Source organism: Erpetoichthys calabaricus, chromosome 2 (genome assembly GCF_900747795.2).
Source record: "Erpetoichthys calabaricus chromosome 2, fErpCal1.3, whole genome shotgun sequence".
NCBI lineage: Eukaryota > Metazoa > Chordata > Cladistia > Polypteriformes > Polypteridae > Erpetoichthys > Erpetoichthys calabaricus.
This window is the reverse complement of record NC_041395.2, coordinates 246,947,413-246,970,858: the sequence shown is the minus strand read 5'-3', so window position 1 is coordinate 246,970,858 and position 23,446 is coordinate 246,947,413. Positions and strand designations below refer to the sequence as shown.

The 23,446-nt window shown below is 36.5% G+C and overlaps 1 protein-coding gene across 1 annotated transcript in view; it reads right to left on the bottom strand.

The window, feature by feature from the left end:
- The window catches only part of LOC114646921 (inositol polyphosphate-5-phosphatase A), a 494,778-nt gene that overhangs the window by 60,132 nt on the left and 411,200 nt on the right, over positions 1-23,446 (bottom strand). The window contains exon 10 of the mRNA XM_028795326.2: positions 8,721-8,816. Coding sequence (XP_028651159.1) covers positions 8,721-8,816 — 96 coding nt within the window. The remainder of the gene's footprint in view (positions 1-8,720; positions 8,817-23,446) is intronic.

Genomic DNA, 23,446 nt, shown 5'->3' with positions numbered 1-23,446 from the left:
TTAATCAACAATCCCTTCCAGCGAATAGGGGTCAACATCATAGGACCACTTGATCCCTCAGTGTGAGGACATCTTGTCCATGTTGTTATACCACCCAATATCCCAAGGCCATCCCCTTGAGAGTAGCAAATTCTAAAACAATCGCATGGAAACTTGTGGGGGTCTTTGCACATGTCGGTATCCCTATAGAAGTCTTAAAAGACCAAGGGATACCACTTACCTTGGAAGCATTCAGGGAAGTTGACAACTTGCTCAGAATTAAACCTTTGTATTTACACTATCATCCTCAAACTGGTTTAATTAAACTCTCAAGCAAATGTTACATAAGGTGGTCACTAAGAACGCTAGGAACTGGGATCAGCTCCTCCCCCTCGTTCTTTCTGCCTATTGGGTGGTACATCAAGCCTCTTTGGGATGCTCCCCCTTTGAACTACTTTATGAATGTCAGCCCTGGGGTATATTGGATATTCTAAAAGAAGGATGGGAGGAAGAGGCCCTCCCTTCTACCAATATCTTAGAGCATATCACGCAGTTACTCGGTAGATTTGCTAAAATTAGGCTCATATTAAAAGAAAATATGGAGAAAGCACAAGCAGTTGGCCATCCCCAAACCTTTTCGCGTCTCCTGCTTTTCCTTATTACAAGATATAAAAACAAACATTTAAAAAAAAAAATTGGACCTAATTGTAACTTTGTTAACATGCAAAGCAAGGGGGCTTCAAATGAAGATGTTATTTTTTCAATGATTAAAAGCCAAACTACTATTCTAAATCTGCTACTGTGCTGTGAAAATGAGATTGAGAGATATACAATGAGATTGTGGCAAAAATGGTAACAAAATTAATTCTTACTTGTACACTTTGTTCTGAGCACCAATTACCAGAAACTACCACTAGGAATGCAGAAATTCCACACTCATTAAGAGTATGTTACAAAAGCTGGAGATACTTGAAGTTGGAGATGTCACATGTTCCCTTAAAAGACAACCATACACTTCCTTCAACTCTAAAATAAACTATATGTTAATTTAGTATAATGTTAAGTAATGTAAGTTTTGGGAAAATGCCCAGTTATACAATTTACTGTGTATAACTTAAAGTACACAGTGTGGGGTACAGCCCGAACACAGACAGGTAGACATGATGGTTTCACCACACACACGTTTATTTACAGCTATTATTTACAATAGTGAGCACAAACCCAGTGCCGCAGCACCAATCACCACTTAAGTCCTGGCCACACAACACAATGCCTTCACAGTCTCTGGTCCGCCTCCACTCCTCTCCACCGAGCTTCGTCCACTTCCATCCGACTCTTGCCATTGAATGGAGGGAGGCGGCCCCTTTTATACATCCCCGGATGGGCTCCAGGTGCTTCCCGACACTCTTCCGTCGACACTCCCTTTTGTGGCGGAAGTGCCGGCTGCGCAACCGTAAGGACTCCGGGTGTCCCTGCTCCTCTTCCCCCTAGCACTTCCGGGTGTGACGGAAGTGCTGAGGTCCAGGGCTCCCAAGGCATTGGGGTGCCCCCTGGCGGTGGCCACGGGCCCCTACAGGGTTGAGCTTCCAAGCCCTGTACCCTTTGCCCCCAATACAACCAGGGCAGTCGTCCCCTCATGTTCTGGAGGAGGTACAAACCCTCCTGCGGTCCTCCTGGGCGTCCCGGACGGGGTGCCACAGTAGCCAGCCACCATGTTATCAGGGTCATCTTGGAAAATCCTAATCCTTTTACTAAAACATAGTAGAAAGTTTTACTTAAAATTAGTCAAATTTAAATTCACTTTCCAAGGAACAATCTCCTGTGCCGCTTCTTGCCTTGTGCCAAGTGCTGCTGGGATAGGCTCTGGCCCCCTCGTAACCTTGAATTGGATTAAGCAAATTGGATTGGAGGAAGAGGTGAGATAAGATTCAATGCTGAATCAATGCTAGCCTTTCATAGATTAATGTATGTTCAAATGATAACTTCAAATTAAGACTTCATTTTCTCTTCTCTGGATTGGAAGGGGCAGAGAGTGTGATATGCTTGGACAAAGATGAACTATTTTATATTTGTAATTTACCAATTGTAATATAATTCTTAAAAATCAATAAAATATATTACTAGAAAATGAATCACACCATTAACTGAATTAACACCTTCTGTTTTACTCTACTGAATCATAGCCAATTTTACCTTGGATTATAATCTATACTGGTCTTTTTTTGACTTTATTAGGTATCAGTTCTCTAGATGTAATTTAACAGTGTGGCTTAAGAAAGAAGTATATTTTACCGCACCTGAAACAGGGGGTTCTTTTCTGATTATCATCACCAGGGCAAGTTTGAGTGTCCCTAAATTGATTAAAGTGGGCAAAGATGATGGATGGATTGATAGAAGAATTGCTCAGATATTCCCTTAATTAAACCAGCTGTTTTTGTATTTAACAAAGAAAATGATGATACTGAAGATGTAGCAACTTGAGGCAGGTGTGTTGGGTGAACAAATCACCTTGTTACATACATGTCAAAACACACACACACACACACTAGCAGGAAGTCAGATATGGTGGCAAATATTTTTTTAAAGTAATTTTTTACTGAGTCAGTCATCCATGTAGAGAAACAATCAGTTTGACTGGGATAACACTTTGGGCAAACTAGCCAGATTAGTCTTAAATCAGTGCTCTGATTTGCTGGCCAAAATATCACAAAAAAGCACTTCTTAGCTCAGGATGGATACAGAAAAGGTTATGGTATAAAACAGATATTTAACTTGTTCTGGATTATAAAATTTAATCTGAATTTAGTGCAGGGTAAATGCATATAGTAATCTATCACACATTTCCAACAAAATAAAGAACTTTGTCTGAAGTGAAAAATGAAATGTCTTAGACTGACCAAGTAATGAATCTGTTTAAAATCTAAACAACTATGTATTTCTCTTGATTAAGAAGAGGCTGAAGTCATACAATGCTTCATACAAAAAACTATTGAAAGTGCCTGTAGAAAACGCTCAGGAAGGCACTTGAACAGAACAAATCAAGAGTTTGCTGATGTTGAAGGAGTGGAGTTGAAGCAGTTACTTTATGTAAAAGATATAAAAACAAACACTAACTTATTTCAATTTCATTTCTTTAAGTTAATTTCTCCTAATTCTAATGTTTCTATAAAATGAGGACATAGAACACAGAAAGTGACATTAATCTAAAATGTAGACATCTGCAGAATGCCAAGAATTAAAATGTGACATTCTGTACTCATCCTACAATTTTATTCTCATTTCAAATGCAAATTACTTTTTATGTCAATCCTTATGCAGAAGTACAAGGAATGTAAATGCTTCACAGATAGTCATTCATGAGTGTTCAAGTCAATAGAAATAAAAAAAATGTTTGTTACATTGTGATAAATGAATTGGAAAAATAATGCTCTTGGAATAGCCTTAAAAGTTGGGGAGCGGCCAAGTTACAGTATATAGAATTCATTGGCTGAGAACCATCCAAAAAAAGTGTACATAAATAAAAAACACACACTAACAACAAATATACTGTAACAAATGTACCAAGCTGACATAATTTTTGTTTTTCTCTATTTTATGATCCCACACCATCCACACTGAGGTTGCCTATCACAATCTACCACAGGCAGTCAGACCTCAGGATCCAAGAAGAACAATGTGGACTTTATCTTAAGGCTATGTCACATTATGTGACTTTTCCAGTGATTTTCAGCCATAGCCTTCATTTACATAATCTTAGCGAATTGTTGGGCACACTCCTGTGAAGCTGGCTGTGTAATGTGACATGCCCAGTAATTCATTCTGATAAAATCAAACAGCTTTGATTCTGTCTTTAGTCATACAGGCAGGCTTGTGTGTATGAGGGTTGACAACCAATGCATGTTCATCCAGAAGTACAAAACATCAATGCAGCAACAAGGATTAAGGAAAGCAGGGTCTTTGGACTTCACAAACTGAAGGGAAGCTTGTCTGTCCAATGTCTCATGTTTCATGTACCAAAAAATAATTGGAAAAAAAGAGAAAAAAATAAAGGCTGAGATGGTTTCTGAACTTGCTGCAACTGTTAACCGTTCGTATAGCATGGGCTCCGTCAGGTAGCACTTGCAGTTAGAGAAAGGAGCAAGCTCGACTATGCTGGAAGGTCAACATGTGATTGTGAAATGTGACAAGGCCAGTAATTTTCAGTTATTTAAATTGACATGGCTCACAACTAGAAATTGCATAATGTGACATCGACATTAGATGCAGGAATCAATTCTTTGTTGTTTCAGGAGTCATGGTAGTTTGTCATTCCTGTCTACACATGCTCATGAATTTGGAGCAGGCGTATCTTCTGGTATCTTTTAGCAGGTGTTACAGGAGTACAGGATCAAGGGTAAAAGTATTTACAGATCATGAGTTGTGTTTTCATGCTTCATGGCAAGTCACATCCATTTAAAAGGGACAAAGAGATTCACTAAAAGAGCATCCTATCAAATCTTATTGCTGTGATATTTATAAGGTAAAGGTTTGCCAAAGACTTCCCCTAAACCATGATACTGAACAATCTTTGTTTTCAGATATTTTGAGAGTTGCTTTGAGGATCCCATGCTGTCACTTTTCAGAGGAGAGTCAAAGGGAAGCACAACTTGCAATTGAGCTCCTTAAATACCTTTTCTCATGATGGGACACACCTGTCTATGAAGTTCAAGGCTTAGCGAGCTAATCTAACCAATTTGGTGTTGCAAGTAATCAGTATTGAGCACTTATATGCATTCAAATCAGCAAAATTACAAGGGGACACACATTTTTGCACAGCCAGTTTTTCACATTTGATTTAATTTCATACAACTAAATACTGCTTCACTAAAAATCTTTGTTCGGAAAACACCCCAGTACTCAGATGTTCCTAGGAAATTAAAGACATACCACTGTTATCTTTTTTGTTGAAAGTAGAGAAAATTATTATGCAGGCTGAGAGGGGTTCCCAAACTTTTTCATATGACTGTATTTGTTATTTTTTTACTAAAATATTCCATAGCATTTGAAAGCAGCTTAATTAGTTTCCCAACCTGTGAGTACTGTTTGACTTCTCTAACTTATTTGGCTGATGCCTTTATCAAAGGTGACTTACAACATCTCTATATACCATATATACTCGCAGATAAGTTCTCCTGCAGATAAGTCAGGACTTGATTTTACAGCATAATTTCTGGTATTTTATAATCTCAGTCGTATACGTTGAATGCGGAAAACTCACACAATTGATACAAGGAATTATGATATGCTAACGCCCACCTGAGACAGTAACTACAGAGCACACTGCCTTTTTTTTCTATGTGGGTGCAGCAATGTGCTGTATCAGCGCGTGCTCCTAATCTCTCTCTCTCTCTATTGTGCCTATGTGATCACACGGCAATACCCAAACTATTCCGAAGCAACGTTTGCACTGATTTATGTTTTTTGTATCTCACACCCTCATACACCTTTTTCATAAGAGCATCCATTATCCACGATGAAGCATTCGATCAGAAGAAAATATGAAGCTGGTTTTAAATTAAACATCGTTGAAGTAGCAAAAGAAACTGGTAACTGCGCTGCTGCAACAAAGTTCAATGAGTCTGAGAAACTGATGCAAGATTGGAGGAGGCAAGTTGTAAAAAAAAATTAAAAATTAAGTGTCGCATTTTTGAATGGGCGCATGTGTCGTGGTATGATTTTATGATTGATTTTTTCAGGTTCCAAGACCCGACTTATACATGAGCATATATGGTATATAAAATCCAATGCCTGTCTGTCTGTGCGCTTTTCATGAGTGAAGTACTTAATGGATTTATGTCGGATTTCTTTCTATAATTCGCTTGAACATTCTGGTTGATTTTGCAACTTCTCTCATCCCGCTAAGTATCATAGTTTGCTTGCAGGATCGATTTATTTGCGCTAATCCGAGACAGAGGCTACGGGCTGAGGGGGCGTGACATCAGGAGTGGGGAGCCGGGCAGGACCCTCCTCACTCACGCGCCAGCCTCTGTTTGAGTCGGTCTACCTGACATCACGTTTTGGAGTGTAACTTGCCTCCGCTTAGCTAGCGATACCTGTTTGTTTATTGATTTTTAATGCTTGTCCTGTATCACTACTAGGTGCGCTTAGCCACAGGGGACGGCTAGTTTAAGATATAATTGATTATATTGCTTTAAGTTTCTCCAATTAGAGCATGGGCAGGTGAAGCAAGATGCTCATGGTCACACAATATCAGTAGTGAGATTTAATCCCAAAACATCAGGGTTTGAAGTCTAAAGCATTCACTGCTATGCCACACTGCCTAGCCTCAAGAAGACACCAGTGGATGCATTTTTGGATGCATTTCTCATAGCATCAGACACATAAGGGGATAGACATTTCTAAGGTGGGGAAGATGCCCTTTAAGGCAGACATTTTGAGTTTGTAAATAAAAATAAACAACTATATACACATAAACCATACAGTACAATACATCTGATTCATGCACAACACATTTATAACAAAAACAAATAGGTTAATCAGTGAAAAGCTGAAGTAGATCTGCACCCAACTACAAAATCACACAAACAAGCAATTTTACTTGTGTCTGAAATCTAAACTTTACCCTTTCTATTGAATAAATGTCCATCTGTTATCCAGTAGGAACCTAATATTCTCTTCTAGCCCAGAGCTGGCTGTATTCTTTAAAGATGTTTCCACAGGTATAGACAGCACAGCCGAGGAAGCAGTACCAGATAATAATAGTGATGGTAAGGGTGACACAACTAACCTTGGGCATTCAATATAAGAACAAGTTTATTGCCAAATCTTGGCTTCTATACAGGGACTCGTTCTCTATTAGCTGGATGAGTGTAATCAGACAGCTACAAAGGATACCAAACCCAACACATCCACCAAAAGGGGGGTTTAGAACACACTGGAAGCACTAAGTCTCAGTTACTATTAGAATATTTTGAGATTCTTCATGGAGAGTTTGCTTAGAGACTGCTTAGATGTGGTATGCACACTGAGTAACTATGTCATTTAAAAACTGAAATTCCAGGCTAATATTATAAATTCAGTTTTAAAGAAATACTCTTCTAAACAGATGTATTCACGTATCATTGGTGGCCTGCAGCATTTCTGAGAAGATTCAGAAAAATGTCTGAACATTTGTTAGCCATTGTGATGCTGGTTAAACTATACTGCACTGATTCTGAAAAATGCTGACCATATTTGCTTTTTGATCATTCAGGCAATGTTTTTCAGAATAAAACTGGTTCACTTGAATCTGAATATACTGTGTAGTACTGTAAATGCATTGTGAAAACATCAAGGCTTCACAGTGTTTTCATTAAACAAAATTATTAGTGATAAGTTTGTTTACGTGATAGTTTGTTTATTAAAGACTACAGTAAATGCTTATGGTCTACTTAAATTTACCTATAGCTATGTGTGAGGTGCACATGACTTCTGTAATGTGAAGGCAAAGGGCAGCTGTATTTCATCAAATAGTGCTTACTACACAACTGAGCTGGGTTCAATTAAAATAAATAGATATGCAGAAGCCTGATAAAATTTAGCTATCTCTCCAAAGAGCGGGTGAGAATGTAAGCTTTAAGTGAAACAGTATGCTCTAATGCATTAGAGATGCTGATCCTAGCAGAGCACAGTACGTGTAACATTAAATGTGAGTCTTGCTAAACAAATGATTTAAATTGGAAGAACTTCAACGTTGCACAACATGTTTAGTTTGTGATTCTCTTATACACAACTCTTCTAGAATTAATTGGAGCTGAAGAACATCTTTCAGATAGTGAAATATATGCTACACCACTATATGTACAGTAGGTGCACTGAAAATGTACAATGATGCTGAAAGTGTTACTGTGCTATTTCCATTTATTTTCAAAGTATATAACAGTAAAGCAAGTGTGTTCATGTATCTTGAATAAAATAAATGACACCAAGCATATTCCAGGCTGTCTAGCCCTTTAGATGTGTATAAGACACAGTATAAATCACAGCCACTTATAATAAAGCATTTACTGAAAGCCAAAATCATTTCAGGACAACCCCTGGCCCACAAGTGTGTATAACCAACTTTCATACATTAGAAAAGACTACAGTTCCCCAACAGATGAAAAGGGAGTCAAAGAACGGTTGAATAAAGTAGAAAGCTATCTATTCACACTGCCCGGAAACAAGATGGCACATGTAATGGGGTGGTCTGCACCAGTCAGTAAAGTTTTTTCCAAAGATGTATCATTATATTTTAAGGCTTAAAGAAAAGATAGAACTTATAAGCTTATAACCCCAAAATTTCTGCTTAAAACAATAGTGAAATGAACAATCCTTCTAGCTGTCTTGGATCTAAAACCTAACTTTTATATTTTCAGTCTGATGAACACAAATGTAATAAGAGTGTTTTGTACTGTATAAGACTGTACCTGTGATAATAACAATAAAGTACTAACTCTCTACCTCTAAATACGAAGCCAAAAAATAATGACTATAAGTGATAAGTTTGGTAGATGCAGCTAAGTTCCTTTAAATATTCAGGTGCTTCACTAACTTAAAAAAGTACAATTTTCCTATTAAAATTTAAAGTAGAAAAAATATAAAATAGAAATATAATAATATAGAAATATAATATAGAATTATTTAAACAATCAAATTTTTCTATCTCTGTTACATAAAAATATTTCCTAAAAATATCCACAAAGAAAATTCTAAATTCATACCTTTTTATCGTTATCCATCTCTCGAAATATTAACTTATCGACTTCATTGGTGTCAGCAGTTCTAATAGTCTGCATGTTTGCTGAAGGACAAAGCCTCTGAAAAAGAGAAAAAATAGTAGTTTTGAGTTACTTCACTATACATTTATATCAGAAGGAAAGCTGGATGCATACAACGTATTTCAAATTATCTTCAGTACAGAAATACTGTGGAATTTATTTTGTTGCTTCCCAATACTCAGGAAATTTATATATAAAGGATAGAAATCCACAAAGGGAGAAAATGAATCACATATCTTGATATAGTGTTTTATTCCTAAGCTTTCAACAATTGCCAGGTATTCTCATCAGACATACAGGATTCAAGACAATATACAGTAAATAAGGAATGAGGGCGTAGGTGGGTGTAAGGTGGGGTTCAGAGGGTGTTAATCTTGAAGTCATTTTTATTATTTGGATATTCTTCTTTTTATGCTTGCATATGCAGGGCTCATGTCCAAAAGTCTATCAATGGCGTTTTCATTTGATAGCCATGATTCAGCCAGCTCTCTGGCACTCTTAGCATTTGCCTTGAAGCTAACTTACACCAAGTCCCAGTTAAACATGTGCATGGACCAAATATTGATATACATCAATAATATTTCTTATCCAATTTTACTCAATTGGGGAATTAATGATGGTGAATTAGTGGCCTGTATGCAGAAGTATTTCTTTGCAAGGTGGCTGTGAGTTAGAAAGATTGGTTCATGTTCTTTTCACCATGCACGTATTTGTCTCACTGTTAATCTCTGTGGCTTGCAGGTAAGTTGAAAGTTCTGCTTCAGTTTTATCTCTGTGAGACAATGTGAATGAAAATGTTAGCCTCTTAAAGAAGCTACCAAGGTTCCGCTTCTCTTTTTTGGCTGCTTGCTTCAGCTGCTTCTGGAGGTCCCACAGCTAAGCCAGACTGTGTGCTGGTCTCATCATGTTGAAGGGCCTCCACTTCAGACACAACTCTGTGTTTGACCTCTTCATACTTTCCCTCAAGAATGTAAGAACCTTTAAATTGTGGATCCATAAAATAAGCAATGGCCAGTTGTTGCTGGGTGGCAGAGTCATCAAACTTCTCTCTCAGATAATCAAGAATTTTGGTCTTAATTGATATAGTAAGCTCTATGTCCTCCACCTGGTGAGCCAAGATGCTGGTTTGAAAAAGGTGTAACACTGGCTTAACATAGGAGACTGTGACAAATGACTGAGCTGAGAGCACATCTGTAAATTCCAGGAGGGATTGGAGAACTTTATCAGTTGAGTCCAGAACATCAATGTCTTGCCAGGTAAGGACAAGAAGTCTGGTTTTCTGGTCAGATGAGAGAACTTGGGTGTTGCCCTGCTCTTGTTCCAACATCCCCTGGATCATTGCTGCCCTTGATCCCCATCTTGTAGGGGCTTCTGTTATGAGCTGACGGGAAGGCAGATTGAGCATTTTCTGTGTTGCTGTCAAATCCCTTATCTTTTCCCAGCTGAAGGAAAAACTTGCAACAATTGTCTTACATACACCAATGGCCCGTTCAATGTGGGGATCTCTCATGCTTCTCTCTAAAACCATACATAAATTACAGATCGATTTATTATTTACATTATTATTTACGTTAAAATATTTCTCATACACACACACATACACAAACCCATTACCAATTGCTAGATGCTGCTGGTGACAAAGCACTGTAGTCTCTTCCATTTGTTCAAATCAATGTCTTTAATCGCATTAGCAGTGTTGTCTGTGGTAATACACATCACTGAGACCCTGCACAATCTCTGGTATGGTCTTCTGGCACATAGACTGTCTGAAGACAGACGCACTTCATCTCCTAGCTCTCAATAAAATGGACCCCAAGGCCAGGTTTATATTTCATGCAACGCAAAGTGTGCGCCTGCAGGCACTACTGCTACGCAAGCAGTACACTGTTTATATTCGTGCATGTAATTACCAGAAACAGAAACACTGTTTACCAGGGGTAACCGGGGATCAAAATAACTAGTAAAAGATGATTCAGGCATGCTTACATGAAAACTACAGAATTAAACTGCTCATGTTGCATAAACACTTCACAAAGTGCACAGGCTGTCAGTTATAAAGTTATTATAGCTGGTTATAAAGTGTGCTGTTAAACCAGCTGCAGCTCGCGCTAGCACTTCTGACTGCAGCATGCTGTATGATACATAGCATTTATTCTTTTTTATGCAACTTTATATTTTTAAAGGTGTTTTCTGACAATACTTGCTTAAAGTGCTATACAAAATGACATGTTAGCACTAGGTAAAGTCAAAACTAATTTCCTCACACACCACAAATGTGCAACGGTGCTTTCCGCCATGTTTCTCTGTCTGAAGTTGCCTTGCTAACTCTGCCTACTTCTGCTGATGTCACAGGTTCCTGTTGCCAGATCAGCAGAGCAAAATCAGTATGGCATTGGCATCAGTGGAACTAGGTCCAGACTGGGAAAAGACACCAGCACAGTGGAAAAAAAAAAAAAAAAAGAGAAAATGAACACATCGTTTAGGATGCGCCCCAATCAACTGAAGTTACTCACTACAAACTGTGATTGGTGGAACCTATTAAATTGATATATCTCAATAGTTTTAACTTCAAACAATGCATTAAAAAATACTGTTCATATCGTGGCCCTCGATATATTACCCGGGCCTACATGGCAGGTGTCAAAAGATCAGTAATAAAAGAATATTTTAAGATACGTGATTGATTTTTTTTCCCTTCTTGGATTTCTGTTTAGAAATATGCTCCCCTTCACTTCTGTAAACACCAACATATAAACATATAAAGCATATGCAATTTATATGTTACAAGCTTCATATGTTGGTGTTTTATAAATTGAGTTATATGGTTACCCACAACAGTTTTAGTTGTCGAGCCAATTGTTGCTAAATAATTACATTCTTCAACCATCAATGAAAGCTAGATGCTATCAAAACACATACAACTATACCATCTTAGTGATTAATTGAATGATTTGCATAAAAAAAGTCGAACATTTTTTGATCCAGCATAGACCAATCAATCAATCCATCTATCTATCAAAAAAGGCTGGAAAGCGGGTGTGAATTGAGGGGTGGGTTGAGTTCTTCTTAGACTCAAATGTCACAAAACAGGCCATTTGCCTGAAATGACATTCCAGATTAGGACAAACCCCAGAGCAAACTTAAAGCAGAACAACACTTCTGAGTGTCTAAAGCTGGTTTCTAAAGTCCTAACAAATCGGTCCATCTTTCACTCATTTAAACTTTCCAAATGAAGGGTCAATATGTTCCCCCGGCATCCAAATGCTAATGCGCTTAAGGGTGCTTAAGCAGCTTTTCCCCGTGAATAGGCCAAAGAAAAAATTAAAAAAGGCAAGGCAAAGTTACTTTCGCTGTCACAAAGTCATTGTAGTCCCTCCCTGCTGAGACAACAATTCAAGAAAGTCATGATTATTTTTAAGCAAGAAAAGTTTTTGCTATTTGTTTGCATCAAACTGAAAGTTTCTCAGCAGTATACAAATTGACTGGTGCTAAGAATGGACATAACTTTTTGTGAGGCAGATTTAACCAGCAATCTTATTCAAATTAGCCTCCTGAATTACTGACTTTTTTTTACAAATGTTTGGCTTTACTTATTCTTTTCAAACCCCTCTGCTGTCAGTTTCACAAATCCAGAAATCAGCCAACCAGAAACCTCTTGGTACTTCAGATGCGACAACCTCTCTTATTGCACCTTATTTAAATAAAATACTATAGTTTTAAAGGAGGGGTGGCAAAGGTTCTTCTATTCATGTTAAAATTCATTCTATAATCCAGTAAATAAACCCAATGCCAAGGGTTTATCAATTTGTAGACGGCGGGACACAAGTAACTTGTCAGTTTTGATAGCCTCTCTTCCATGTAAATCCTTAATGCGTTTGTCATCGGTTCAAATGTTCTGGTCCATTGTAACAGCATCCGCTTCATATTTAATCCTCTTCATGATTTACAAGTTAAATTTCAGAAACCTATAATTAAATCCAGTTTCTAAGTAGTTTATGTATTAAAATATTCAGTTTTCTGCCAACTGGGTTTTCGCCTTTTTAAATGTAATGTAACCAGCTTTTCCCATTAGACTTTGTAAAATGGACATTCAGTGCAACCAAGGAATCACTGTTGTATTTAAATGTAAAGAACACTCTACTTATGAGTGAGTCAGCCATGAGTTTCTGCCATCTCTTCTCAAGTTCTATTGATATCTGCTGTTAAATCTTTGCTGTTATGAGCAATAATTCAATCTTAATTTTCATAAATGAGATTATAACACATTTTCTAAACATTCTGGAATAGTTAAATATTTATATTTACTCTCTGTATATGAGAGATATATAAAATATGTTTTTAGAAAGTGTATCTCACTGAAACCTACAATAATATAATAAATTAGTTCACAATTAATGTATACATGTATTTCATAAAACAAAGCAAAAAAAAAAATCTTAACTGCTGAGCTGTATTTGTTAATTTAATGTTACAAACTGTGAAAGCTCCAGTTATTAGAATTATTTCCATTAAATGTTTAGATAAAAATGGCATTCTTTTCGAACACATTCCATCATTTGTGCATTTTCTTAGATCACTTTCTTCTGGCCAGAGTTGCTGAAGCCTATCCCAGAAGCAACAGACATTAAGCATGAGTCATGTTCGACTGCAGTTAATACATGTTAAAGTGTTTTTCTTGAGCAAAACTATTATTGTTTAACACATATATTACACTATAGAATATCTGAAAATGTACAGCAATATCCATGCATTATCAAACCTGCTTCAGTCATTCAATTCAAGGCTGAGGGAGTCAACTGCCTATCCTGGCAGCACAAAGTGCCAGGTGGGAAACAACTCTGGAGAGAAAACCAGTCCACCACAAGGCACACATCCATACTCACTTACTGTATACTGGGGCCTATTTAGAGTCATCAGTTACCCTAACTTCAGCATCTATGGGAATGTGGGCAGACAACCTGAGTCCCTAGACAACAACCCAAGAAGACATGGATAGAACATGCAAATACTGACCATGACAGGCATGAGATTCAAACTTAGGAAGCTGGATCTGCATGGCAGCAGTACTAATCTCTGCACCACTGCTCCACCAAGGCAAAAATAAACACTCTGGATAAACAACACTAGTAAAATGCAAGATACACCTCATTACCTTCAAAAGCATCTGGTACATGCAGTAATCATTCTCTCAATAACTAAAGATATCAATTAAATGTGACCACATAAAGGATAACAGACCAAGCTAAAAGCCTAATGTAAAACAATGATGAGGGGAAATATACTGTAGAAATAAACCCAAAGCAATGATATTAATGTAGGAGCTACATCAATCACATTTTAGCTTATCATACTGATAACATTTATAAATCAAACTTCAGTTTCAAAAAATAAGCCAAGCATGAGTGTGAAAAATTATTGTACTACATACTCTTTTGATACACTGATACAGTCAAGGAAAAAAACACAGCACTGAGCATAAGAATTTACAATGTCCAATAAATGTATTAGTAATATTTTCTTTATTTTCATATTTAATCATTAACAGCATTATAAATGGGGTCAAAATATAGAAAGGTTGGTAAATTGATATTCCATTTATGAAGTAGGAGGTGATTTAATGTCTTTAGCATGGAATCAAAATTGAGATAATTGTCCATTTATTTGGAATGCATTAAGATGTTTTAAGGCTTTACAAGATAATTTGATATAGTTATGGAACAAATTTTAGATTGTGATACAATAATTAAAAGTGTTTTACATTTCTATTAACCTGATAATGAAAAGTCTGCTGGAACTTTAGTGTTAAATTTGCTCTTTATAACAATTAGAGATTGAGCTTTCAAAAATGTTAACTTTTCTGCAGTATAAGAGACAAAAATGTTTACAAAAATTTAGAAAAGGCAATTAAAAAGTTTTTAACCATTTCTATTTTAGATGCACTATAGACTGTGTACCTCTAATTTGACTCTATATATAGAGACCACAGATTTCACCAGTTAATGAAATGTGTAACTGCTAAAATCAGTGTTGTTATGTGATAATCATTATAAATACGGCTGCACGTACATTCTTTTGGAATTAGCAAAGAAAATAAAAACAAAAATGCAAAGAAAGAGTTTGTTTTCATTTAAAAAATTTGAAAAAGCCTTTAATGACAACTGTCAGACAAATTTCTATGCAGGTTTTAAATAACAAAGACTACTGGAGTGGTCCAGTGATCAAATGTGCTTAATCTGACAGACAGGCTAACACATTTGAGGTACATGACAAAAGTATGTTTCATTCACAGAGGAAACACCAGGGTACATGGGTTAGCCGTAAAAATACGAGGCTAAATAAGTGATGCTGTGGATGTGCTACAAAATAACTGATAATGAAGGGAGGAGAAGGTTAAGGAACAAACTCATTTTCATCATTTTGATTACTTACATTAAGAAAATAGAAAAGCAATTAGGAACTTTGAACTCTTATCACAGTGCACATTTATTTTTTTTAAAAGACTGGTAATGTTTTAAAGAATCTCCCCACTTTTTCTGAAGAAGTTTATAATAGTAGCACATACATTCTTCTTTCACATTCTATTCCACAAACACTGGACACTGAATGCATATGCAGCACTGTGGCTTGTATTTATACCATAAAAGGACCTGAAGACTCATATTACTGTCATCCCTACCAAAGCATGGATTCAATTTTTTTTTCACTTTTCATACTTTTCACAATTAAAATAACTTCAAATTACCAATAAAACTGGGCTCCTCATTATTGATCGCATGGATAGAATCAACTACTTTGAGTTGTCAAGAACTGTTTACAACAGATTATTTTATCTATATAAGGAAATTCAAATAATATATGCGTTTTGTTGCACTTATTTGTTCACCTCACTCCAGAAAATACGAATTTAAACAATGATTGAAAACAATCGATTAATTCCCTTTGAACACTTCTCTGTTGAATTTAAATCAAGTTAAATAAAGATAATTAACATGCAGTCATCACATTGCATTTTCAAAAATTAAAGTGAACAAAGAAAACAAACATTTCAGCTTATTTTTTCTGTGACAATATTATAACATTGCCCTTCCAAGAAATACACACTTTAGGAAAAACTTTAAAATGTTTCACAAACTACAGCTTTACTCCTTCTTCACTAATGCTACTGAGACGTGCATACAGTGGTTATTTTACCTAACAGTGACATTGAAGAAGAGGTCAATGCTCGGTTAGAGAAAGTGTAGATGAGACATGGAGGATTCTCCTTCCTGCACAAGGATAAGTGCTACTGCAGTTTAACCAAAACCCGATTATGGAAACTGTAGACATTCTTGATACAAGAGTGGATCGATCACTGGCACTGAACCAACAGTATGGTTATATTTTTTGGGAAGTCAGTTTTTCTTTTTAATGTGCATTCCCATATGTATTTGTAACCAACAACATCTTTTAATTATTTTTTAAAATTCTTTTAAGGTTTAGTTGAACAGACCTGAAACCAGTCAAAAGGTACATTTTAAAGACATTCAAGGACTCGGTAACCCTTTTAAAGATTCTTGACATAAATCTAATGCACTTTAAGTGTTGTTATTTCAGCCTAATCTGTTTTACACATAACTTATGGGAAACTTCTTTAAAACAAAGCTCCTCCTTTTTTAAAGTGCTATTCTTTCTCTAATATCTTCAGGTCCCATTAAATTCATTTGTCAAAGAAAGGATAATGGACAGACCACAAATCATCAAGCTGCAGTGGGGGTCTGACAAGAGAACTCTGTGTCACCACAGGAAAGCATTTGTATGCTTGCTGTCGAAGAGTGGTACCCCTTTTTTTAACTCATCGGCAGCACCATTCTTCTGAGTCCAGGAGGACAAATTGCCCAATGTGGTTCTTTTTCAGAAGCAGTGCAGCGCGCAAAGAATTGGGACTGAGCAGAAACACAAGGAACAGGGCCATAAAAATTCATCACTTTGGCCTTCTGACCTCTCTCTGCTGGGTCTTTTGACACACCCCTGTCTCATAGAGAGGGAGAGGGAGAAGGAGGGAGGAAAGGAGGCTGGCTAGTGCCAGCAACAGCAAATGAACAGTCAAGCTCTACAAAATTACTGACACAAAAAAAATATCTAAGCTCCAGGAAAGGCCCACCAGATGCTTCATTGTCTCTGACTTATTCTCTCTAAAGATGTGGTTTCACAAAAAAGAAGGGCTTCCCCACGTAGCATATTGAGTGGAATAAGTGGAGTTATTGTTTCAGGCCAGATCTGTCACATTACTGACTTTGGTACAAAGGAAGGCTAATGAAAGATTTAATCCTGACATTTTTCCTTTAAGTCAGCAGCTTAAAACCAATCATGACAGATGTCTGCAAGACTGTTTAACATGCAAGATGCTTAAACTCTCTCAGAGCAATAAAATGCTTATTTATTTCCATTTACCAAATGGTATGCATCTGAATCCTAAAGGTACCAGCTCTGATTTACTTCAGCAATTCTTTGCAAACTTTCACTTACCTTCACCTATATTCATCTCACTGGCAAAATAATAAACACTTAGCAATTATCTATTCAACTTTAAATGATCTGTGCCGTAAACTACTTAAGAGTCTAGAATTCAAACAGCTAATACATTTGGAAACTTTGACACCAGACTGGAGGATATTTACTCCTGGCAGTGATTCAGAGAATTATTAAAACGTAAAGCTTAAGTATATACCTTTTGAACGATTAACCGTATCATGAATCATCAAATATACAAACACTGGACCTCCAGAGACAGAGTTTAGCACCAACATTAAATACATACAGTATTTCCACAGTGCTGAGGTCTGAGCGGCACTAAGCAACCATTTTGTGGGTGGGCTTTGTGATACATTTTACCAATTTTTCATGCCCATCCCTCTAAATGTGACCCTGCACCACAGCTTTTATACCCTTGACAACTTCACGCAGAAAAACATGCAGCCCCTCTGATAGCATGAAATCGGGAACAATGGACTGGCTGGAAGAAAAGGGGAGTGCTGAAGCACGATACAGCCTGAGACCCGCCTGGTTCCAGCCAGAAACAGATGTTAGTTAAACCCTAACTTTGAGCAAGTTGAAAGGAAAGCCTTGTAAGAGAAATGGGCCTTAAACACATTGTTTGAGCTGGTATTTAAAACAAAAAAGAAAAGGATTTGGCAATATGGCTGTTACAGATAAATCATTCAGGAAACAGGCAATTTGAGGACACTAATTTCAATTCTACAACAATTAGATTTTTATTAGTACTACTCATTTATCAAAAAATTGACTACCAGTCAGAACAGAAATGACATAGCCTTTTTTTAAACTAAGAGGGCAGTGACTTCCTAAGTGCCTCTAAAACATTGCATTTAAAAGCAGGTCACATTTTTACAAGGCAGAGTGATCCTATTTTACAAAATAAATTTGAATCTGAAAACAAAAGAAAAGGGGCAATCACCTCTTCACTCTTAAAATACATCAAATATGATGTTAGCACAATAATTGCTTTTTAACTTCAACATTTGCATGAAATGTAAACATTTACTAACAAAAAAGGCCGTGGACATAAACTCTCATCAAAGTACACATTTTGTTTTCCTGTGTGTGAAAAGTGACATTAGTAGGCAATGCCTAATCTTACTAACATTGACTCCTTTGGCATAGATGGGCTTGTGTCATTGAGAAATCCACCTCCTTAGCTTTACAACGGTCCTACAATGGGCTAGCCTGCCAATTAGGTTTCTGTCTTACATGGGCACAGCTCATGAGACTCTTTACTTGATACGCCTTTTCACTGTTTTGTTCTGCATTACATTTGTATGACATTAGAGAGGTGTAGCTGTTCCAAGGATATTAAGCTGATAAAGCTACTCAAGAAGCTAACATGAAACTGAATACAAACTAGTGTATAGACATACAAAACAGCGAATTCTAATGTCTTCAGATAATTTCACAGATGGTACAGGGCCAATGTGGTGCAAAAAGGGAGGCCAGGTGTTTATGGGATAAATTTTGAATATATCTACATTTATTTTTAAAATAAAAAATACTAAAAACCACCAGAGGATTAGGAGAATTAATTTAATTTTTAACTATCCCTGCATTAACCCCCAAAACATGCGCCTGCTGCTACATCTTCAGGATCACTCACAGCAATTAATGTGTTCACTGACCATAAAGGTGAAGGAATGCACATGGGATATTTCTGTCACTTCCACAGAAGATAAATGTTCAACTGCTAAAGACAGTAATATATCTATGAATTCATTCATTCATTTATTATCTGAACTTGCTGAATGTCATTTGAGGCCAAAGACAATCTCATCAGGTTCAGGCTGGTCCTCCATTGGGTACATGATCAAACACAAACACTTCTAAGGTGGTTCTTTATAGTTGTTCAAGAAGTGCATCATGTGGCTTATCAGCTATTATATCCAACATAAATAATATTGCCTAAAGGCACAAAAAAATAAAAAAAAATTAAAAAAAGATTATTCATCATTAAAAAATTAAATCTACAACTACACTGATTGGCTCCTTTAATCATAATATGCCATTAATCATTATTTACTATCAACTTGAACAACTTTAGTTTAATTACAGCATACTCCAGACTGATGGAACTTGTTTTGTCAAAAAAAACATTCAAACATAATACAACTGTTAAGAAACACTAATTACATTTTTATTCTTTCACGGTAAAATTATGTCTTGTGTCAAAACAGATGACCAAAATAAAGCAAAATATATTTCAATGAAAATTATGCTTAAGTGAAATATTAGTAAATTGAGAGCACATTTATTCTAAAATGACAAAAAGGGTCAATTCAACACAAACTACTATAAGCTGTTTTGATCACTTTATCTTTATTTTGAGGTTTGCCGTGCCTGACATTCAGATATGACCATTTATTGTAGAGAGCTGCAAGTATTGTGGCACTTTCCCCAAACTTTAAATAACAGTGTCAGTAGCTAAAGTGAAAGGTAATTTTCTAAAAAACGCCAGCTAAACATCATGTAAGAATTGGAATCTATCAGACAATCATCAGAAGTAGTTCACATGAATCAAACAAAAACATTTGCTTCCTACAATGGATGACAAGAATGAAAGTGAACAACATGCTTAAATAAATAATCAATAGAAATTAATATCACTTTGACATGTATTTGTGATAAAGTAAATCACAAGAGCATCTTTAATTTCAAATGTCTGAATGAACACACTACATCCCTCCAATGAATGTCACTATTTGGTACTTGAAATTCATTAATGTGAAGTAGGCAAGATGAAACCTTTAACTGCGTGGTACAAGAATGACCAAGCTACATATCACTTTACAACTCACCTGCTGATAGTGATAAAAACTGAGTGAACATCCATCCAGTTTCCAACCCGCTGAATCCGAACACAGGGTCACGGGGGTCTGCTGGAGCCAATCCCAGCCAACACAGGGCACAAGGCAGGAACCAATCCCGGGCAGGGTGCCGACCCACCGCAGGACACACCCACACACCAAGCACACACTAGGGCCAATTTAGAATCGCCAATCCACCCAACCTGCATGTCTTTGGACTGTGGGAGGAAACCCACGCAGACACGGGGAGAACGTGCAAACTCCACGCAGGGAGGACCCGGGAAGCGAACCCAGGTCCCCAGATCTCCCAACTGCGAGGCAGCAGCGCTACCCACTGCGCCACCGTGCCGCCCACTGAGTGAACAGAAGGCAAAAAATTGCATCAACTAAAGATAATTCATTAATGCTAATCATTTAATACTATAGTTTCATATGAAAAAGTTAATGAATAAAAATTATTCACTTTGATTAACTAAATCAAATTAACATATTCATTAAGACCATGCAAATTACCCATTACAACTGAAATTCTCCCATCTAAAAACACAGATGCTAAATGGGATCTAATTAAAGTCTATAACATTTAAATGCAGACAATACCCCAGAACACCACCCTGGATAATGCCTTTATCCCAGACAACAAGAATTCTGCATTGACCTTGGAAGTATGGAAAGTGGACTCTGATTGCCTCTGATTATCTTAATGGCTTTGTAAAATGAAGGAACAGTAAATTTTATCTGATGTTTTGGATAACCTGAATATTTCCTTCCACTTTAGGAGCAAAACCTAAAATACATATTTTTGAGCTATCTGAGTAAAACTAAAGTACTCAAAGAAAATAACTCAGACTAAAGCGTATGTCCCCCCCCCTCTACCAGGCATTGGTATTAATAGCAAGTGACTTCTGCAAAGACTGTCAACACACAGCATACTTGCATGTACATTTAAAATCTTCAAATATTGACAAAATAATTTAAGGGATTTCACCAAATTTAACATTTAAAATATGACCTCAGGATTTTGATTTATTTAAGGATGAAAACTAATTTTGGCCAAGTTAGATTCTTAAACACTCATTCCAATTTAGCTAAAGTAAATTAAGTGGTCTCATGTCCTAAACAATTACAAAGACAGGCAGCTAATCAATGACAGACAGACAGACAGACAGACAGACAGACAGACAGACAGACAGACAGACAGATAGATAGATAGATAGATAGATAGATAGATAGATAGATAGATAGATAGATAGATAGATAGATAGATAGATAGATAGATAGAACCACACATACAATGGTGTGACTTGGCAGTCACAGTGAGGCATTATGCAGACATATTGCTGTTGGTATAAAGATGCCCCAGTAGCGTTTAATGACACACTTCTGCTGAATAATTCGTTGGCTGAAAGTACGTGTGTGTTAGTGTGTTACAGAGGGGATATGCAGCATTGTTCACAATGGCACTAAGTTTTGAGCATACCCTTTTAATTAGTTTGTTAATTCAGTGGGCCTCTATCAAATTGATGTTACAGGCCCAGCACACCAAAGTACAAAAAAATCGCAAAGGCTATTGCAGAATTACAGAAGATGTGAAAGATGTCACTTCTCACATTAAAGGAATGCATGTCCTAAGAAAAAAGAGCCTTTTTGCCCTTCCTTATATAGTTCTTCTTTGTTACAAGAACAGTCCAACCTGTCATGAATGTGGAATCCCAAGTACTTGTAGAAGTGCACCACCTGAATAGTGATCAGACATTGAGGCTTTTTGGTGCAGTAAAAGTAAATAACCATTTCCTTGGTTTTGCTGATGTTGAGTTGTAGACAGTTCTTTCTACACCAAGAAACAAACTTCTCCACCTGACTCCTATACTCTGTCTCATCCCTCTTATCAATATAAACCATAAGTGTAGAATCATCTGAGAATTTCTGCAAGTGACATGACCTGGTATTACATTTATAGTCTAAGGTGCATATTGAGAAGAAATAAAAGGACAGGACTGTTCCTTGTGGTGCTTAAGTGTTGCTCATATCCATATCAGAGACACAATTCTTGAGTCTCAGAAACTGCGGCCTGCAAGACAGATAGTCCATTATGCAGGACACCGTAGGATCATCCACTTGCATATTGTGTGCTTACATCTTAACAGAGATTACTGGATGTTATTGAAGTGATGGATAAATCAAAGAACATAATCCCCACAGTGCTGCCAGCTTTATCCAGGTGAGAATAAGTATTGTGAAGCAGAAAGATAATTTATATAATTAATTATAGTACCGTAGATATTCAAAACGATGGATTAATGAAAAACACAACTGCCAGGTTTTCCTAAAAGACTAGATTTAAAAAGGATTAAACAAGACACTAAAGGATCCTAATAACTATAGTGTATAATAAATGTGAATGACAATGAAAGTCTTGAGACTATAGCCCTAAAGTTATGAAAATAATAATCAGCTAAATTTGTTTATCTGTATTAGTTAGGTTACCTCATATACAGTAGATTGACAAATTAAAAAGGTAAACAGTCACACATATTGGAAGACAGATTTGAAGTTAGCAGCAATTTTCTTTCCTGGTAGACATTTGTATAACTAAAATACCTTGCACTATAAAGCAGAAAAATGTTAAGAGGAAACAGAATGAAGATATAAACCAGAATGCAATTCTTCTCATAAAGTGTCATAGGAATGTGGAAAAACTAACAAGACATGTAGACACAGAGGATACTCTGATTGGTTTTCAAATACTTACTGTATGAATTATACGGGCAACACATATATTAGCTAACCAGTCTTTAGATTTTCTAAATGGTCTCTTAACATATGTAGATTTTCTATGATTTTATGTTGTCAATACTTTGTTACACTTTAATTATATTGTATCTCACTTGGATTATTACAACTACCTTCACTATGGTGTCCCTGCAGTTCCATTATTTCACATATTATGACCACCTATCCCCTGATCTGACTAGTCAGTGATGGTGCATGTCTGCTTTAGAAACTTCTTCAATACTGTGTTTCTCAACAGTGCAGTCTTGAAATCATACTTTCTGCATCTAGGCTGTTTCTTATATATACATTTATGTGGTAACTGAGACAAGAAGCACCAGTATTCAAATACCTAACTGTATTTATTACATAAGAAGACTTCTTTTGTGAATACAAGTGAGGATCTTGCAATCTCAGCATTGTTATCTGAAATAAAGACAGCTCCTTCACATTTAAAAGAGAAATTTTCAGCTTAAATGCCCTGTGCTTTCTTAATCAACCATGTAACTGATTTTGCTCACTTGAAGGAGAAGTTTGGTATTTTTA